General features: G+C 40.0%; 1 protein-coding gene and 1 long non-coding RNA gene across 2 annotated transcripts; both read left to right on the forward strand.

Annotated features, from left to right (window-relative positions):
• Nucleotides 1–2,866: 2,866 nt before the first annotated feature.
• LOC124871692 lies at nt 2,867–4,077 on the forward strand. Its single transcript, XR_007039083.1, has 2 exons — nt 2,867–3,040; nt 3,114–4,077. It is a non-coding gene; the product is annotated as an uncharacterized LOC124871692 (long non-coding RNA).
• A 5,237-nt stretch (nt 4,078–9,314) lies between these two features.
• Nucleotides 9,315–19,928, forward strand: slc5a3b (solute carrier family 5 member 3b). The gene is made up of 2 exons (XM_047371255.1): nt 9,315–9,541; nt 15,954–19,928. Exon 2 carries the CDS (start codon nt 16,205–16,207, stop codon nt 18,338–18,340), a length of 2,136 nt encoding a protein of 711 aa, XP_047227211.1. The 5' UTR covers nt 9,315–9,541; nt 15,954–16,204; the 3' UTR covers nt 18,341–19,928.
• Nucleotides 19,929–21,682: the final 1,754 nt, after the last annotated feature.

Here is a 21,682-nt window from a genome sequence, read left to right on the forward strand (position 1 = left end):
TCCCACTAAACACAGTGAAGAAATTTAAGTTTGTTACTCAAAGTAATTATTTAAAATAATAAAAAAAAAAAAACAGTTTTGAACATAAACTGAAGGGCATTTGCTTCTTAAGCAAGAGAAAACCTAACGACATTCTTTTCTGCCATGTACCCTCAGTTTTCAAAATTTCCTGACCACCTGTGCAACATGATGGATGACATTTTCTTAGCTAATGTTCTTAAAATACTCTTAAAAGTTCTTCACATGATTAAAAAGATTTTCATCTTGCTTTTATATCATTGCACTAAGAACAAGGTTAATTTAAGGTGAATAAAAGATGAATGACCCAATTTTATGAAAGATTGAGTGAGAAATGTTCAGATGTTCACTGTTTATATGAACACACTGAGTATCTTAACCCAAAGTTGTACACAATCTATAGGCAGCTTACTCCAATGTTTTTCTCCTGAACCTTGAACTGAAAGCAAGGTCAGTGCCTGTAGCAAATATACACGTATACAAATCCTTACCAGACTTTTGTTGCTGATTTCATGACAAGCCAACTGTTTGCACTGCAATCCTTTTTGGCAGTGTGGACAACCAACATTGTTTCGTTGGGAGAGGCAGATGTCAGTGAGCGCCTTATCAAATACTACGGCGGGCTTGGCAGAGATTAACGAAAGAGGTATCTGCTTGAATTCCAAAGATTTTGATACTCATATCAGGATGATCAAGACCACTCAACACGTTGCTGTAATTGTTGTTGCAGATCTCAGTATCCCAGCTACCAGTTCAATGGCAAATGCAACTTAAAACTGCCTTGACTATATGTGTGAGATTATAAAGTCTGTGTTATTATTTTCACTTTCAGTCTTTTCACTACATACATAGAGTGATGAAAAAGTATTTGCCTCCTTTCCATATTTATTTTGTTTATGCTTTTTTTGTTTAAACCTTGATGTCTGAGATGGTTAAACACATCTTAATGTTAAAGATAAACTAAATAAACACACAAAGTTCTCAACTGATTTCATTTATTAAACCAACCTGGCCCTAAGCGAAAAATAATTCCCTTCAGGTTTTTCTGCCAGTGGGCAAATGTTCCATCAATTGCTGCAAGTCATCGAGGTATTCCCAAGAGTAAAATATTCCAGATGCTTTTTAGGAATGTTAGGCATTTCTTTTCTTTTTGGTGAGCAGGGGCTTTTGCCATTGAACTCTCCCATGGATTTGATTTTTGCCTTGCCTCTTGTTGAACCATAAACACTGACTGAGGTAACTGAGGTCTGCAGTGCTTATATGTTATTTAGGGTTTGTTTGTGGCCTCTTGGATTGGTTGTTAATGCTTCTTGGAGTATTGGAATATTAGCTTTTTATTTAAGGACAACTTGATTTGGATAACTTTTATGCCTTGAGAGATAAAATCATTATTTGAAAACAGCTTATTGTAATTACTCCAGTCATCTTTGTCAGATATTAAAACCGAAAAATCATTTTCCATCCATCCATCCATCCATCCATCCATCCATCCATCCATCCATCCATCCATCCATCCATATCCATCCATCCATCACAGGTAAAAATCGCTTTTCACTTCACTTTATATCTGTATAAGTTCTGATCTTAGGATCAGTGGAAGAACTTTACTCATATGTGTTTACTGTAAAAAAAAAAAAAGGAGAACCCTTGTCCTTCAAATAAGCCACGCAAAAACACAAGGAGAATAAGTGGAAACAATGGATATTTTGTTCTATGTGTCGTTTTGTTCCTTTTGTGTCTGTGTTAGTAATGAAAATATAACAGAATCTTCTGAGCAGACCTGGTGAAACATGGTCATACAATCTCTACTTTTGTTCATGTTTCTTACTTGACATAAATTACAGTAATGCTTGAGGGCAATGTATCATCCAGATTTAGATGATAGAAGTTCTACCTGTTTTTCACAGTGGTCCCAATAATCTCTCCAGCAGGATGGTGAATATGGTTGTGAAATGTTATATCATTGTTCTGTTGGAACACCCACCTGTCATTAAGCAGATGGAGGTCAAATTCAGGAATTTTGTGGTAGTTGTTTCTTTCATTATTTAATCCCCCCACTGCAATGTGACAATACCACTGGCAGTGAAACAACCCCTCAGCATGATGCTGCCACCACCATGCTTTGCAGCTGGTAAAGTGTACTTGGGCTTAAGTTCTCTAAATTACCTTTTGCTAAATATTTTTCCATTGATCTATCCATCCATTTTCTATACCTGCTTGTTCCATATAGGATTGCGGGGGAACTGGTGCCTATCTCCAGTAGTCTCACAGGGCAAAACAGAGACACACAGGACAAACAACCATGCACACCTAAGGGCAATTTAGAGAGACCAATTAACCTAACAGTTTGGTTTTTTTAAATTGTTGGACGAAGCTGGATTATTCAGAGAGAACCCACACAAGCATGGGGAGAACATGCAAACTCTATTCAGAAAGACCCCCGGCCGGGATTCAAACCGAGGACTTTCTTGCAAGGCAACAGTGCAACTGTGCAGCCCGCTAAGTAATTTTATTTAAATCAATTCAAATCCTTGTTCAGATAAAAATTTAAGTAAATAAATGCATTTCAACTGAAATACTGAAGTAACGTTTAAGATTGCCAACACTTAGTTTTTTAATATGTTTTAAAAACTCAGACTGACAAAAAATTTTGACACTGTTTATTTTATAAGGTGCAGCTTTTAAACAGGATCCTAGAAAACACAAATCCATGTACAAATCATCCTCCCTGTTAACAAGCAGTCAGTCCTGTAAAGTCACCTCACATGACCCTTTTAAAAAGAAGTGGCCTATATAAGCAATGCGATCTGTTATGACTCCATCCCTTTAAGCTAAAAAAGTTGTAAAACCACTCTGTCAGGATCTGTGTGCTGTGTCTGGTGTTGTTCACTGTGCTTGGCCTCTAGGTGGCTCTGAGACCGTGAGGAGTGGTGACAGGTGTTCCCTATCTCCATAATCATCCTTGGAGGGTATTTAAGACGGAGGCTGCCAGCAATTCAGCGCCAGAGTGTTGCCCTCAGTGGTATAAGCTCAAGTCACATTAATCCTTGCTTTGTCTTTTGCCTTTGAGTAACTTTGTATGTGCTCCTTTGCAGGCTGCATACCTGAACCTGACTTCATTTTCAGCATTGTTTGCTGTCCTGGATTTGTGATTCTGGAGATTGATCTCCAAACCTTGTGGATTAAAGCCTGGGCACCCAGCCCACTTCGTCTTCTCACAACTGGCTGGCAGCTTCCTGTCTGGATGAACCACGGACCACTTCAAGCGAACCCTGTCCACCCTCCATCACAATAAGACCAACACCAGTACCTCAGAGCCCCACAACGTGTGTCAATTACCTACCAGCTCCGGTCTCCTCTGTGCGCACCTTCGTTGTTGTTTTCCCTCCTCCTGGCAGATCACCCTTCATCCCTAGTAAGACAGACTTGTTATTTAGTAATATTCACTCTTAAGATTTATGTTACTTACCTTGCAGTTTGTTTCCCGGTTCCAGCTCCTTCCGTATCTCCATGCTTCCTGTAAATGTATTTGTTGAACTTGATCTCTCTCCTGAATGCTTACTTCATGTGGGTCAAAACTGTCTGAAAAACTGACACACTCAAGGTCTACTGTATATGACAAGGATGCTTTTAGTGGAAAACTGCCATCCTATAACAACTAAGCAAGTGGACAATTGTTTTGTGCGATTGGTGATGTGCTGCTAAATGCAGCCAGCCTTTCTTGTGTTCAACTTTTCTTGTATAAACGTCTCTCATGTGACCAAGACTCAATTCATTCTAATACCTCTACTCTTCAAAAGGAACACAAAGCCTCCTTCTGATGCTTGCATATTGTGTATATAATGATTATCTAATAAGTTAGGGTTGCAACAGCAAAAACTGAAAAAAAATGTTTGCTTCTGGAGTCTGCTTAGAAGGGCTTCTAGTTGAATACACATGAATGAATCACTCAGTGGTGGGGATTACAATATACTTTACCTCCGTCTGCATTACTGTGATTAATTCTTGCCAAAAATAAAATGCTGTGGATATGGTCATCTCTGCACAACCACTCTAAAAGTCCATTATATTTTATGTTAAAATTATGGTTGGATTTTGCATTGAATCCAAATGCCTGCAAAAATGCAGTCAGGATAATCTTGAGTGTGACTTATTAAAAAAGATAAAGTTACAAAAATTAAACAGGAGGTGACAACAAAACAAGGTAATCAAAAAAAAATGACTGCAGTGAATCAGAAGAATAAATGAGAAGTTATTATTGAGACGAGGAACAGGCTAGTCCGATTACTGAATAAAGAACAGGGGTGGAAGCTGCATGAATCGGGGAGGTAAAGGGAGAATCTGACGGAAACGATGTAGACACTACAAGAAAAGAGGGTGATTAACACAGGAAAACTCAGACAAGTTTGCCTTTCAGTCTTTATTGCTAGGGCAGGCCTGAGACGTCTTTCTTTTAGAATCAGGTGGTCTCATTGGGGTTGTTGATGTTGAAGCAGGTCTGGCTGAGGAGGATGTTGGCGCTGATACTCTTCGTGTAGCTGTCGGAGCGGATAGTGAGCTCTGCAGCTGTCGGTACACCTGTTCCCTTTGCTCAATGTGCACCTTCACAAGGGAACTAGCTCCACAATAAACATTCTGCGCTTGTTTTTCTTTGGTTGAGTTCCATCCTTGTTGAATGTAGGTCCACAACACAAATGCGTTGTAAGCAGACACATTGGGGATGTTGAAAGACAGTCATTGGCAATCTCATGGTCATTTGCTGCTGTGTGTCCTCTGCTTCATTGTCAGCAAAGATATGATTCAGAGCTTGGCGTACATTAAATCATCTTGCAATGTATCCTCTGTAAGTCACTGTAGGTTTTGCATGGCTGGACATGTCTTTGTATTGTCAAACAGGCAAAACGAGAAGCCCCTAAATGAAGCTCAAGTGGTTGGAGGAAGAGCATGCTGTGGGCTGTTGACTGATCGTGTGTATGATTTCAGTTTTGGTACCTACAATTATTATAATTTAATGTTATACAGTAACTAGGTCAAAACTGACCTTAACATTACTGTAATCATGCTGACAAACACAACAATAATTTTGCTACATGAGATACAACATTTTTGTGGTTAGGTCCTGCTAATGACTGCCAAAGTGAAATAAACAGAGTTTAACAACTCCATATGTCTGTTACTGTTTTTTTAATCAACAACATAAACAACTGTCTGGTAATTGTTGCCTGACATAACAGAAGAGCTGTAAACATCTAAATAGTAAAAGTTATAGTTTTGAAAAAATGCTGGGTCGAAATGGTGAATCAATTTGATACTTAGAAGCACGGTGTCCGACAGGTCCAAACGTGAAGCAAACAGCTGGACACCCAAATGATGCAAACTTCATATATATATAACTATCCTCATTGGAACAATATAAAAGATTTTTTAGACTAGATGCCTTTGATTTTTCTTATTTTTCCAACAGTAGGTAGACAGGAAAGAGAGGGAGAGACATTCAGCAAAGATCACTGGGTCTGGGACTCGAACTCAGGACAGCTTCATTGAGGACAATATCCTCTGTACATAGTTGCACGCTTAACCCCTACACCACCAGCACTGCACCCCCTATTAAAGTTTTTTGAATATGATTGTATGTCTGGACAATGTGCATAACAAACCCGAATCAAAGCAAAATTGTGGCGATTGTGTAGAGATACACAATCACACCATTGTACCTCAAGCACCCAGAGGACTAAGACTTTCCCCAACCCCCATTCATCTGTGCCATAGTCAGATGCTACAAACCTCCCGCCAGGATCCCACACCGATCCCCACCCTGCACCCCACAGTGTCAGGAAGAGAAAAACATCCCAAAGACCCCTTCTGAACCAGTCAGGGAACAAAGTGCAAACACAGCACAGGTACCCAAGTCCCACCACTTTACCCCAGAGAGCAACCCTAGGTGCATCCCATCCCTGGGGGCACCCAGCCAGCATGCCCCAGTGAACAGGCCGACCCCAGCCAAGAAGCAGAGCCGTCTCAGCAACAGTCAAGACGGGTGGGAGACACCCGAGCCAATCCCCAGCATTAATACAGAGAACTCAGACTCCCATGCCTGCGTCCCACTTCCACTCTTCCAACCGGTCTGCAAGAGTCCACAGAACCCAACCCCACCCCGCCACCACGGGGCACAGAACAGGGAGAGAGGCCATCACAGTCAGTTGACCTTTTGTTGTTACATTTATTGACAATATCTATAATTTATTTTTCTTGAACTGCTGTGAGAAACTTTGAATGAGGATTTCTACTGATTAATGTTTCATTCAGTTCTCCAGCTGTTGTAGCATCTGGGATTTTTTTCTGCCAGTTTAGGTCCCACACTTAAACAAAATATTTATTGAAATTGTGAACCACACCTTTTCTCATCATTTTTTGTAAAATATTGTGGAAAACTAATGTGTCTAGAGCATTTCTTAAAACATGATTTAATGTATATTTCAGATTCCTTTAATACCATTTTTATTTCTATCTAATAATTTATTATAGTATTTAGCTATCTGCAGAATAGGAGTTAATTTATTCTCATATTTTTTTGTATTTATTATCTGAGTATTTATGGATAGTTTTGTTATATAGTGATTTAAAAATATTCAGAAAGCTTTAATTTTCTTTATCGTCTTATGTCTTATTCCTTCAATACTGAATCCCAATTCTGTTTAAATAATTCTTGTTTGAATACATTTATAGTTTCTCCTGTCCTTACTCTTTTAAACCATGGACTAATTTTCTCCTTATTTTTCTTGCAGAAATTGTCACCAACTACAAAGACAAGTAGATGACCACTAATATCATGAATTATTAATACACTTGTATTGTTAGATTAGTAAATATATTATCTATTTATGTGGCACAGTTAGATGTGATCCTAGCGATTCTGTGGAAAAGTCTCAGATTGTACATGGTATTAATGAACTCTTCACTGGTTTTGTGATTGTTTGAGTTAAACAGATCAATATTAAAGTCCCAACAGATGAAAAGACCTTCTGAGTTATAGCTCTGTGTTTGCTCCATCCATCCATCCATCCATCCATCCATCCATCCATCCATCCATCCATCCATTTTCTATACCTGCTTCTTCCATACAGGGTTGTAAGGGAGCTGGTGCCTATCTCCAGCAGCCTACAGGCAAGAGGCGGGGTAAACACTGGATAGGTCACGAGTCCATCGCGGAGCAGCACAGAGAAGAGGAGAAACTACCATGCACACACTTATTATATGGACATAACAAGCAATTAAAACCTTTTTTTTATTTTGCCCACAACTAAGCTTATTTAAACTGCAATGTAGAGTCACAAGATGATTAATATTTAGAGTTAATAAAAATTAGGCAAGTCAAAATACAATAGACTGAAATCCACAGTAAAATACTCCTAAAGCTGCAAGGATAAGTCCAAACAAAAAGAAAACACGATGAATGAATGAAAGAATCCACTTCCTGCTCCAGCACGTCACAGCATGGTGCTGCCCTACTCAAACCTCCTCCTTCTTCTAACAGAGCTTAACAATGGCCTCTGTCGCACAAGGCATGCTGGGAGATGAAGTTTCACACAGAATGGAAATTTCCAAGACAGAGGAGTGAGTGGAAATTTACCCTGTCCCCTTCCCTCTGTTATATGCAGACAGCCATCTGCTTTTGCAGGATTTTTCAATGAAAGTCACCTTATTTAACCATAATTATATTTATCCATTGAGGCCAAAAAACAGATATTATTATTACCACAACTTAACAGATTAAGCACCAATGTTTCCTATGTTTGTATCATGATTTTGTCCATAAGGTTTTATATGAACAGCATTAATATGAATTGTAGTTGTGGTGGATGTGGTAGCAGGCCAAGAGGCCAATAAGAAGGCCTAAGAGAAGGTTTTTGCAGTTTCTCTGACATGTACTTTTAAAGATCCAAATGCAGCAAAGGTAACTTGATATTTGATTATTGCAATTGCAATAATGCATGCAATTGCAGTAAATAATGCAATAATGTAAATATGACACATGTACAGAGTAATTAACGGGAACATTTTGTGTAAATGGCGCTTTCTACAATTACATCTGGCATGCCTATTCAGCCCATTCACAAAAACACAAATTAGGATTTCCTTGCCTTTTTTAATGTTTTTTTTTTTCAAGAACAAACCTTTTTAAGCTTCAACTTGGAAAACATTGTTATTTTGCCAAACAACAAAAGCACAGTGTTTATTATTCTAAATTATATACTCAAGGTAGGATTTGAGTGCAGCTATATTTCCTTTGGAGCACACGCCTGGTTCTGCAAATTATGTCAGATGGCAGGGTAAAAAGAAAACAGGTCTTGCTTTAAAAATATATATTTTCTGACAGATATGGGCAGCATTATTGTTATGTGCCAAACACAACCCTTAAAAAGTCCCACCTGGGAGTGGTGGCCTAGTGGTTAGAACAGGAGGTTTGTGTTCCAGTGGGGACACAAGGGGCCAGGTTCATATCCCACAGATTGCCACTCTGGGTCCCTGAGCAAGACCCTTAGCTCCTGAAAACTCCCCGGGTGCTGCACAATGGCAGCCCACTGCTCCCTATAAGGGATGGGTTAAATGCAGAGGACAAATTTCATTGTAATGTACATGTGCAATGACCAATAAAGATGATGATTATTATTAAACTTATGTAAATGGATCTCACCTTATAACAAACTTATTGCCTGAGTCTTTTTTCGTCCAGGTTACAAACGCCAGCTCTAAATCGGATTAGGTGTCAGACTTCGGTATCCAGAAGAAGCAGGTGGTTCTGGTAGTTTCTCTATCTCGAAGCAGATTAGAGATAGGTTCTATTATTACTGTTTTATTCCAGGGTTAAGAAGCCACCTTTGTGTCTAAGTGTGTGACTGCAGGTTTTGAAAACGACTTAGTAGGCTTCTACAGTTTGCTTAATGACCAGTTTAAAAGTCGGCAAACCTGTGCAGCCTCAAGGAATTACTAAAGCATATTTAAGTAAACAAACTGCAGCTATATTCATAAGAAGCTCTTTATTTTCAAGCAGATTTGTAAGTATATTTTTTCTTTCTAATCGAATGACTTATTATTATTTAAATAATATGATTAAATTTTTTTAATGTTTAAATTATTTAAACATTAAAAATGTAAATAAGTATGTGGGTTAATGCCGGTCACTAGCCGGGGCAACTTCTCGACGTTTTCTATTACACGTCACGGGTTGGCTCCACGTGTGGGGCGTGGATTTGTACTGGTGCCTTTAAGGACTAGCAGGCTGATAGGGCATCATTGTCTGGCGGAGCATCACAGAAGAAGCTGTACTCTGCTTCACTGGGGAAGGGGGGGGGGACCGACTTGTCCGAGTCACATCTACACCTCCTTGACAAGAAAGCCTGCTTAAAACAAAGAGGCGTCTCCTCCTAGGCGGACGGAGTATCTTCTTCCTGTTCATGTTCTTTAAGGGGGCGTGGAGCGGCGTGTTTCCGCGCGTCTGCTGAGTGTTTTCTCACTGCACCCGGTGAGTATGTGTAATCCCCTTCTTTAAGTCGATCCCATTTAAAATATATCCGGTGAAATAGCACTGTTAACCCGCTGAGGATGTATTTTTCAATGAAGGAAGCGATTAGTTCAGTAAACGTCTCATCCGGCTAGATTACTACATTGCAACGCTGACGTCAGTGTGTTAAAACATGAAGGAAAACACGTCCAACGCCTTATTTCGGCTTTTTCTGCGCAGTTAAGTGTCCTATTACCAACGAAGTTGTTATGAATGGGAAATTTGATCACCAAGGATGCGCATCGTTTTCACGCCAATGAATGAGCGGGTATACTAGAAATGTCCTGCCACCTGATAGGGGCATCCGTGTCCGCTGGTGGGCTGCTGTCGCCCAGTGGTGCCGGATCTGGTGGCCCTGGCCGGCCGTAATCTGGTCCCAACAGATATTCACGTCTTGACCCGATTGTACTGAGAGGCTGTGACGGATGTCTCTCTGGCGCAATCGCTGTCTAGAGACAGACAGGCACAAACAAAACGTTTGTGCCTCTTTAAACCTGACAGCATCCACAAAAACACGAGTGAGTTAAGTGCGCAATGAAATCGGAAGCGCAGAAAAACACCCCTGTCCAGTTAACACGATTGCCTCAATGAATGTGCAATACCGGACGTTTCAGCGCAAAGTTATCAAATTGTGGGAAGACTGGATGCCTATGTGTTTCTATAACACCTGCAGTGTTATAAACTCACTAAATCTGCAAATAACTGCGTTCATTATTAGTCTGCCATCCATGCGTGTCCCAAAGGCAGCTGCCATTTGCAAAAGCACCGCGCAGTGCGCACTGATGGTAGGTCGCTATGTGGAGAAATGCAGGCAGATGAAAAGAACAGAAATGACCTTCTCTGTTCGTGTGAACATCTCTGAAATAATAGAAGAAAGAAATAATCAGGACCTCTTGCAGCCTGTCAGGGTCATTGTTTCGTTTTCTGAATGCACTGCCAGTCAGGAACGGCCGTCACATCATCTCTCCGGACACCAGGACGCACGAAACTGTTTTTAATGAATGGAGAACTTCTATTTTACTTTTTATTTTATTAAAGACAATTATGGTAATTGTGAAAAAAAGGAAAAAACGGTTGTGTTGTCAGCAGACCTTCTGCAAAAACTGTTTAACATAACCACAAAACAGAAGACACGTTTTATTTGATCTTTTAATTTTCTTTAAGGTCAAATTTGATTATCTAAAATCATTTTTTATTTTCCGCTGATCCTGCGGCTCCTCGATGGGTTGCACTGTGACCCGGTCGAGATGTTGAGGGTTCAGCCAAACTGGAGCAAAACCACAAAGAAGCGTCTTCTGCCATGAACTGTGAGGGAAGTCGTCCACTCCTACCGACGGATCCTCCTGTGGACTCAGAACCACAGCTGGACTGGCACTGCGTGTTTTCCCGTGTAGCAAACAGATGCCCTCTGCTCTGGCCACTTGAAGCACGCAGGAGGTTGTTGCGCTGCGTCATTATGAATGATCCAGCTGTTGATGTGTTTCCTTCTTTTATATTCTACTCCTGCTTTTCTGGACTGTTACAGTTTGCTAAGCTGTGTCGTCACTGTCCACAACAGCAGGTTTGTCATGTCAGCCTCCACCCTGATGAGATTATTTATCTTCCCTGTTCATTCGCCCAGGGCGCCTCTGACTGCGTATTTACGCACTCGAAGCCTTTACGTTTCTCTCTTACGAATCTGTGGTTACATAACCCCAGATTCTATGAGAACAGGCACAGCCCTTCAAGGGCTGGGGTTTACTGGTTCCTAAAGGCTGAAGAAAAAACGTCTTCTTTGGGAACCGCTTGTCCGGTCTCATCATTTATACTGAGACCGGGGTGAGCCCCACTCAGCAGGTAGCAGGATGAATAAACACAGTGGTCAAAATACATAAACAGAGACTCCGAAGGGCAACTTTTAAAGAGGGAACAGGAGGGAGGAGCGCTCTGGACTAAAGTCCCCAATACATCAAGACCCTAAGTATGCACCAAAATTATAGTGTGACAAATTTGAGTATGTGCGTAGGTGCGACGCAACATCCCCCCCCCCCCACCTCTAAAATGAATCCGGCGCCGCTGGTGTCGCCCCCTCCTCGTATTTAAGCGGCAGTCTCGGGCTACCATCCCGCATCTGGGCATCAATTAAAGTCCCCTTGTGCCATAGCTATCCCTTCTGTCCCATGCATGCGGGAAGCCTCACTTGCCACCAAAACAAACACACATACCTCGTGTCCTCCATAGGCTGTTTCAGTGGGACCAAGACGTAACATCTCGCTTTATTTGGGTTGCGGGGCTGATATGGACCAAATGAGTCCAGGATGCTCTATTTTGGCACGTGTTAAGGCTTTTGAGGATAGAAATACAAACATAACCTGAAGCAATTTGTTAGCCGACAGGAAGAGGAAGAGCAGAACATGTACACCTGTTGTTTCTCGTTATACCGGTTTAATTACTTAACCTTGGAGTGTCTCTGACACTTCACAATGCCATCTCCTTAGCAAGGTCAGGGAATACGTTGTTACTCGCATCACAATTATACCAGTGTAGCCATTTAATATAACTCTAATTTAAAATGTCTTGCATTTGGACTAACTCTTAGGATATTATGAAGCATGAATCTTCATGACCTTTTTTGACATTTTTTGAGGTATCATAGATCTGAAAGGCCATACACTTTTTACAGCACCTTCACAGGTAGGATGGCTTGTAAGGGCTTGTCTCATCATCCAAACTGAATCAATTCATTGGGGAAGAATGCCCTTAAAGGGATAGTACAGAATTTATGAAGCAAGTTCTGTTAAAAGATTATACGGCTTATGATTTAAGTAGTCTATATTTGAGCTGCAGTAGATAATTTTCTTGTCATCTTCGTTTAATATGAGTCCAGATTAGTTGATCCTGAAGAAAACAGGGAATGCAAGAGGACCCACCTCCTATTGCAAAAACATTGTAGCGACTTATTGAATGGCGATTTGTTGACCTTTAAACCAGTGCCACATTTGCATTGTAATATTTGGTCAATGTTTTAAACAGGAAATTTAGCTAGAATCATTGCACCACCAATGATCTTTCTTTGTGAAACAAAAATACTTAGAATGGAAGATGTAAATGGTTTCTGGTCAGAGTAATTGTCTGATATAAGTGTAAAGTGGTCTAATAATCAAAAGTATTACAACCTTTAAATGAGCACATTGATATACTGCCTTACTTTTCCATAGAGTACTCTAACCAGAAGCTCTTTACATATTCTATTCTCTGCAGATGTTGCAAACAGAAAGATCACTGGTAGCATGCCACCTCCTACCATCAGCTTCTTTGACAGTAACCATCTAATGCAGACAAAAGATTCATAAAATAATGTTTGTATAAACGGCTTAGATGTTTTTTGTGTTTGGAGCTGGCTTAAGCCAGTTGAAGGCTGCTTAGGACTTGGCTTTTCTCACACTAGTGGTTATCTTCAGCCTCCAAGAACAGCTAATCTGGGTTTACACTAAATGAAGATGCCAAGAGTGTTATTTTTTGCAGGTAAAATACTACTTGCTTAAAGACTAAATCCAGAAGTTTCCCCTTAAACATGGTCTCCAGTCTGTCGGTGACATCCAAATACTTAAGACCTGCCATGCAGGTGAAATGCATGACCACACAAGGCTGGTGTTCGCGTTGCATAAAATATTTATATTACATGTTCTGAAATCTGTGAATGCATCAAAAATCGTCATGTACACAAAGTTTCTCAATAGAAATATATAAAAAACTGTTGACCGAGGACCTGTGGATAAAAGCATGCCACTTTTAATATTTCGTTTAACTGTTTTATTGGACAAACAATCAAATGAGAGAGGTTTCAATTAAATGTGACCTATTAAATGTACAAAGGATAGATTTCATTATTGTCTGTTACTATGGCACTGGGCCTAAGTGATGGGGTCCTGGCTACATTGGGAAAATAGTGATTATGTTAAATCCGGTATTACATAATTTTACAAATGAAAAATGTATTTACTGAGAAACGTTCTAGTGTTTCTGAGCCAAAGTCTCCTGGGCAGTTTATGGCAACTGCACGAAGAGAGCAGGGCTTGATGGTGACTTAGTAAAAACGAAAACAAAGACTTCTTTTATAAAGGGAGATGCTTTTGCATAAAGCATGGTTGTGAAGACGACGGCGTGGGTGGGAGTTACTTTCTGCCATGTATGTCAGGGAGAAACCTCAGGAGTGGCCAAACATTAAAAAACAGATGTGCTCAGACACCCCCCTCCAAAATCTGTATTCCTTTTTGCTGACTCTGGAATTGAATTTGATCCATTTGATTGTCTGAAGTTGTATTGTTCCCCACATGTTCGCTGGAGAGAAGAAACCTACACCTGGGCGCTCTCCCATTAGGTGGAGCTGATGGTCATTTTAAGAACAATAGCTGCAAAAATCCTCCACAAAATAACACTTTGGGATTTATTTTTGTCCTTTGTAAAGCATACAAGTCCGAGATTTCCTTGTCAAAACACTATTAATGCAACTCTTTAAGTCCTACTGCAGAATGAAGAGATGGAATCCTGGGGCAAGACTACTTTTAGACTACCTAAAAGTTTTTTGGCATTTTATCACGAAGCAGACAGTATAAAAACAAACTGAGATGGCTGTTCTGTGGGACCATCTAATACATTAGTGTAAAAATGATACATAGCTCAAACAAAAACATATATTTCAGATTTCTTATGTTTTTGCTTTTTTGTCACACCTAAATGTTTCAGATCATTTAACAAATGTTAATATCAGACAAAGATAACACGAGTAAATACAAAACAAACTGAAAACTTTATGTATTAGGTGAGCAAGTTATCTGAAACAACATGGCTCCTTGGCATCATGAATTAACCCTGATTAACCACATATTTTGTACAGTTGAGTTCAATTTCATAAGCCATACACAGGCCAATAAACCTACAGAATCAAGAAATTACTTAAACAGAACATGTCTGACAACATGGAGCAAGCTATTAAAAGCCAACAACAGATACTATCTTTCACTATACCTCCAACAGTGCATTTTAATGCATATTTATGGAGCTAAATTGGGGCCATAAAGTTTGTTCAAACGAAAAAAATTTGAACCTGAAAAATAAAAGTTTGTTCAAACAAAAAAATTTGAACCAAAACCAATCACATATATATAGAATATCGATGATGTATTACAGATATTTCCAGTTCCCACGGTCCCTGAATGCAACAGCTGGGAATATGTTGTTCAGCTGCTGTGTTGAGCTGTCAGTCATGATTCTGCAGCCCCGTGATCTGAGGCCCCGCCCCCCACGCCAAAACAGGGCCAAAAGTTTGAAGCCGTCAAAAAAATCTGCAAGTTCGAAAAAAAAAACTTGAATCTGAAAAGTAGTTTTGAACTTGTTCTTTTACAGTTTTCAAATTTTTTTGGGGGAGGTTCAAAATAATTTTTCAGGTTCAAATGTTTTTCTTTTGAACAAACTTTATGACCCCAATTTAGCTCCATACATATTCCACTATCCAGAGCTGTCTTGTCCGCCACACTGAGATGTTCTTGCAGGAAGCTATGTTTGCATCGTTTTCTTCAACATCGTGCCGAACGTCCATAGTTTCAGTCACAGTGTTGTAGAAAATGCTTCACTGGAAAATGCTGACCACAACTACAAGAATGTGCACCCTGATTATTTTTAATGGTACAAACCAAAGGGTGGTGCTTATCTCTGGAGACAGCCTACAAAGCAGCTCAGAAAAAGAACCCAATTTAACTGAAATTCATATAAAAAACAAGATGAGATCATGACGTTGCTCATTCATTTCTGCAACTAATATTCCTACAAGCAACATTTGCTGAAAGTAAACTAAAAATTGCTGTAAAAACTATTAGGACCGGATGTTTTGCTTATAATCAGTATTAAAGTATTTTGTCTGAACTGTGTGATTTACAATTTTCTCAATCCTATAAGGAGTTGCATGACCTGTATGTTAGGCTGTGTGGAAACTGTGTAGCTGTTGCCAACAGAGGTTTGCACTTTCTTCACTCGTCTTATATAACGTTTCTTTGAAGTTTCCAGACCAGCATGGCTCGGGTTCAGTTGTATCTGAACAGATTAGGGGGAAAATCTCAGAAAAGATAAACCCAAATTCTGGGTGGCACTGGAAATTTACAGTAGGAGCAAATCCCAGTCCACTGAGGGTGTAAATCTTGTTTTTTAGATGTTCACCACTTCACCATTTATCTTGCTAATAATTAGCTTTGACATGTTTTGTGAAGTGACCTTCAGTTTGGTGTCAGTACACATCATTCAGTGTTTCTTCTGTTGTGGGTTCTAACATGTTTGTGTTCAGCGTTTTCCATGTGAAAGTCAAAATACTTATGACGTGTTTGTCTTTGCTTTTTTACAGGAATATTCAACCTTGGCTTTTCTAAACCAGTGGCCTGCAACGCCCTCCACAACCTAAAACGACCCCTGTGCCAGTGGACTACCTGATTAAGTGTTTTTGACCTGGCAGTCGATTATTCCGCAGCTTTTGTTTTGACTGAAAACCAAAGCTAGTCATTTCTATTGCTGCTATTTTTTTAATCTCGCCTATAACATTGAAAACATTTGCGTATCTGCTTCCTTTGCAAGTTTTAAAGCAATTCATCTGTAAACATGCAGACTAGAATGGTAGCAGTGGACATAGTAGTGGTGGCACTGTATTTTGTCCTGGTGCTGGTCATTGGGCTTTTCGCCATGCGGAAAGCCAACCGCAGCACTGTAAGTGGCTACTTCCTTGCTGGACGCTCCATGACGTGGGTAGTGATAGGGCCGTCCCTCTTTGTCAGCAACATCGGAAGCGAACATTTCATAGGTCTGGCTGGGTCAGGAGCAGCAAGCGGCTTCGCAGTAGGAGCTTGGGAATTCAATGCACTCCTGCTTCTGCAGCTGCTCGGCTGGGTGTTTGTCCCCGTGTACATCTACTCTGGAGTTTACACCATGCCTGCTTACCTGTCGAAACGCTTCGGTGGGAACAGGCTGAAAGTTTACTTTGCCTGTCTGTCTGTGCTGCTCTACATATTCACCAAGCTCTCTGTGGACCTGTATGCTGGTGCTGTCTTTATTCAAGAGTCCCTGGGGTGGAACCTTTATCTTTCGATTGTTCTGCTCATCAGTATGACTGCCCTGCTCACCGTGACTGGTGGACTGGTTGCAGTGCTCTACACAGATGCCCTTCAGGCAGTGCTGATGATTGGTGGAGCCCTGACCTTAACCATTATGAGCCTAATCAAAGTTGGTGGACTAGAAGGGGTCAGAACTAAGTATATGCAGGCCATTCCTAATGTCACTGCTATAATGGCTGCTGGAAACTACACATATTCACCGTCTTGTCGCATCGAACCAAAGCCAAACTCACTGCGCATCCTTCGCGGCCCTCTGGATGAGGACATTCCTTGGCCAGGTTTCATTCTGGGGCAAACCCCTGCGTCCATTTGGTACTGGTGTGCAGACCAGGTCATTGTGCAGAGAGTATTAGCTGCCAAAAACATTGCTCATGCTAAGTGCTCAACACTCATTGCCGGATTTCTCAAGATCCTGCCTATGTTTATGATAGTCATTCCAGGAATGATCTCCCGCATCATGTTCACAGATGAGATTGCCTGCATCGGGCCGGAGCACTGCATGGCCGTGTGTGGTTCCCAGGCTGGCTGCTCGAACATCGCCTACCCACGCCTGGTCATGGCGGTGATGCCCGTGGGACTCAGGGGCCTCATGATGGCGGTGATGATCGCTGCTCTGATGAGCGATCTCGACTCCATCTTCAACAGTGCGAGCACCATCTTCACCCTGGACATTTACCAGACTGTTCGGAAGGCGGCCTCTCAGCGCGAGCTGCTGATCGTAGGCCGCATGTTTGTTGTGTTCATGGTGGTAATCAGCATTGCATGGGTCCCTGTAATCATTGAGATGCAAGGTGGACAGACATACCTGTACATCCAGGAAGTTGCTGGCTACCTCACCCCACCAATCGCTGCCCTTTTTCTGCTTGGTGTGTTCTGGAAGAGGTGTAACGAGACGGGCGCCTTCTGGGGAGGCATGACGGGTTTCACGCTCGGTGCGATACGACTGATCCTTGCCTTCCTGTACCGTCAGCCTCGCTGTGACCAGCCAGACGACAGACCATTCTTCATTGTTCACATTCACTACATGTACTTCGCCGCTGGACTCTTCTGGATTTCGGGGCTGGTTGCCGTGGTGGTCAGCCTTTGCACCTCTGCACCAGATGATGAGCAGGTTCGCACCAGCACAATCTGGGGGCTCCGCAGGCTTGAAAAAGTTCCCCCAAAAGACAGAGATAAAATGTACCGACTCACAGAGAAGAACCAATGCAACGGCGCTGGAGGCTACTACAAAGACATTCCCGTGGATGTCAAAAGGCAAAGGTGTTTAGATGGAGTTGAAATCAAACTTCTGGTCCCATACACAGAGTACGATCCAGCTACGCCCAGCACGGAAACGTCCCCTGCCTCCACCCCTGCTGAACAGCACCCTTTGAAAAAGATGGACATGATCAGAGCAGAGCAAGGCTGTCACGGCCAAGGAGAGAGAGGCCTGTGCATGCGCTTTATTGACTGTTTCTGTGGGTACAAAGAAGAACCCAATGGCGCTCCGCAGAGAGTCAAACAGGAAGATGAACGGGTGGTTGCAGAGTTGCTGTATGAGTCCCCCAGGGTCCAACTTCTTCTCAACCTGGCCCTAATGGTGGTCTGCTGTGTGGGCATTTTCATGTTTGTTTATTTCTCACTTTAGTTGAACCCTACACTGAAATAATTGGAACTTTTATTAGAATATATTTTGAAGGTGTAAGATATGTGCAAGATTTTATGGGATGTTAAAAAAAATTTCACTGAATTTAAATCTTGTCTGTAATATTTACAGTAGTTTTTTGTAACGCACTAACGGGGATATAAGTTTGTTATCTTTTTTGATAACAAGCTGATTAAATGAGTAAAGCTTCTCTATGTAAAAAAAGAAAAGTAAAACACGTTTTACTTTTATATGAGTTTGAATCCTATTGTTCTTAATCTTGCATTTAAAAACACTACTTCGATTTTCAAAGCTGTTCTATAAGTGAATTTAATATTTGCCTTACTATACATGTTTTTTAGTGATTCAGACTTCGTTTTTTTAAGTGGTGCAAGAGAAAACATCGAGAAGAATTGATTGTTACACTGGTAGTTGTGCATATACATTTATTTTTATAATGAATTTTTTAATAGTGATAAATAACAATATTAGTTTGAGTTCATGTGTTGCATCTAGAATAACTTAATACAGTTAGTGTTTAGTATTAAGAAACATGTACATGTTTTGCAGCTCATCGGTGTCAGAAAAAGAAGCACAACTTAAGAGATTGTTATTTTGCAATATTTGTGGGTGTTCCAATCAAGTTGCTTTTGACCAAATTCCAGTCATATCCGGAGCTCTATAAATATTCTTACCGGTTTAAACATTGCGTTGTCCGCTACTCTGTTTATGTTTGTGATTAATTTGTTTGTGGCTGTATGCTGTGCTATAGGTCTGAACTAAAAGCTGTTTATACATTATTGAATTGTAACAGAAAGCACCAGTTCTGATGATTCTGTATATGTATTTATTTGATCTCTTTTCCTGTTTGGCATCAGACATTTCAAGCCTACTGCAATATTTTAACATTGTCTGAAAATATTTCAGCGTTAATTTCATTGAGATTTTTGTCAAACTAGGGTTGTTTCCTGTGTGTCTCTGTGTTTATAAATGCTGATTATTTCTCTTTTTAAGTGCATTTTCTATGAACCTCTTACCAAATGTGTCTTATAGTGCAGTGCGTAAGTGAAAAAAGATGGAAATTTACAAAACACACAGTAATACAACATTTGTTTAAAGCCATACCATGATCAACTTTTTCATGTAGTGTGTTTTTTTTTTTTTTGCTTTGTATGAATTGAAATTGATAGTGTAAAACTTAAATAATATATAGTTGACAGGTTTAGCACTTTGTTGGCGCAGCTTACTTCTGACATTGTCGGTGGTCATCAGCATTTTCTTTTTAAATCTGCTGACTTACTGGTTTAGGGTCACACACATCTCAACGACTCATAACTACAAAGGATACCAAAAGAACAAAACAAAAGGAAGATTTGACTCCAGTGTTGCCCGACCTTAGACCAAGACGTCGGTGTATGAATGTGACGGGCCAACCCTTTTCCATGTTAAAACGTGTTTGAAAGATAAGAGATGATTGCTGTATGGGAAAGAGCTTTAAAAGGGGTTTTCTTTCCTTTTTGGGAGAATATACATTAATATTTTAAGGATTTATTTTTAGAGACTGAAAATAAAGTTTCTGTGGAAACTAGAAGAAAAGTGCGTAATTATTCCTTTTCTGAAATAAATAATGTAACCCCTATAAACTTCATTGTATTCAAATACAAATACACTTATATAAAAGGAATTTGTAGTTGTACTATAACACCACTATTACTATTAATGTTTAATTTTTTTAAGTTAGTTAATATAACTGTCATTAGTTTTGGATTTTAAGTGGTTGTTTATTCTTCGTTAGGTAAATGTGTCTCTAAATTGTCCTTAGGTGTGAATGAGTGTGTGTGTGGTTGTTTGTCCTGTGCGTCTCTGTGTTGCCCTGCGATGGATTGGCGACTTGTCCAGGGTGTACCCCGCCTCTCGCCCGTAGACTGCTGGAGAATGGCACCAGCTCCTCCGCGACCCACTATGGAATAAGCGGAATAGAAGATGAATGAATGTTTTATTCTTCTTCATCTTATTTTTATTAACACAAAAATTATTTATAACAACAGTTTTCAACAGAAACGCCAACAGTAAAAAAATATTTTTTGTAGCCAGTGTGTTTTGGCCAGCAAATACAATAACAAAAGAAGATTATAAAGAAAATGGTTGAAATAGCTAAAATGGTGTAGCACCTGTAGTAATAATACAAATAATTTTAATAACAATAATTACTATCATCACATTAGCTTAAATGTCACCATTTTATGCAGTATTAAAATATAATAGCATTATTTCATAACTACATTAGTTAGATATTAAAGACTTCAAATGTCGTCTTTTAAAGCGTGCATGATGTGTTTTCTCGAAAATAAAAAATGATTCAGGACAGCAACCAAATCATCTTTCCTTTTTGAGCTTCCTCTACATAGGGTTCTGTGGCATTATTGACCAGGATTACGTAAACCCCAGCGAAGCTCGTTTAATCCGCTCTGAGTCTGATGGGGACTGGGTGATCTCAAGCTTCTTTACTAGAGATTCAACAAACCAAAAAGCCAACATTAGTAGTTAAAATCCCCTCATCCTGCAGTTTTACTCTACAGACTGAATCTCACATAGTGCGCAACTTTCCATACGGATTAAAAGTGACCTTGAATAAATATACTGTCTGCATCCAGTGTTCTTGTTTAATTGGATTTAAACTAAGGCACCAGAAAACTGAATCCTAAATAGAGCAATACAATGAATGTTGTTGGGCTAATGCAATATTAGGCTGTTGGAGGCCATGATCTGAGTACCTATTTAGTCTGTGACTCACATCACTGAAATGCTCCGACTCACCATAGCAACAGGTGAAATGTGAGTGGGAGTGGAGGATGCAGTCAAGACTACATTACCACATCCTGGTGGATTTTGAGCAGGTATAACATTTACGGTTAGCGAAATGAATAAAAATCTATGTTGTCATTAAAGAGACAACCAAATGTGTCTATTATTTATAGAGCCAAATGTAACAGTTGCAATAGATACCTGAACACACTTAAAAACGGCATTTGTGAATTTAGAACTACACCACTTTATACCCAGCAGCCATCTCTGCTTTGAAATAAATAATATATTGTGCTATAAATGATAAACAATTTAGTAAATAACCATCAGTGTTAAGTAATCACCATATTTCTGCAAGTATAGTCATTTATTTTACAACAATGAAGCTATAAAAAATATGGCAAGAAAATAGGTTGCATATATACAAAATAAAATGTTTTCCAGGTTTTGTCACATTACAACCACGAACTTCAAATGTATTTTTGCAGGATTTTATGTTACAAACATAATAAATACCATTTGTTAAGTGGAAGGACAGAT

This window comes from Girardinichthys multiradiatus, chromosome 7 (assembly GCF_021462225.1).
Source record: "Girardinichthys multiradiatus isolate DD_20200921_A chromosome 7, DD_fGirMul_XY1, whole genome shotgun sequence".
Lineage (NCBI taxonomy): Eukaryota > Metazoa > Chordata > Actinopteri > Cyprinodontiformes > Goodeidae > Girardinichthys > Girardinichthys multiradiatus.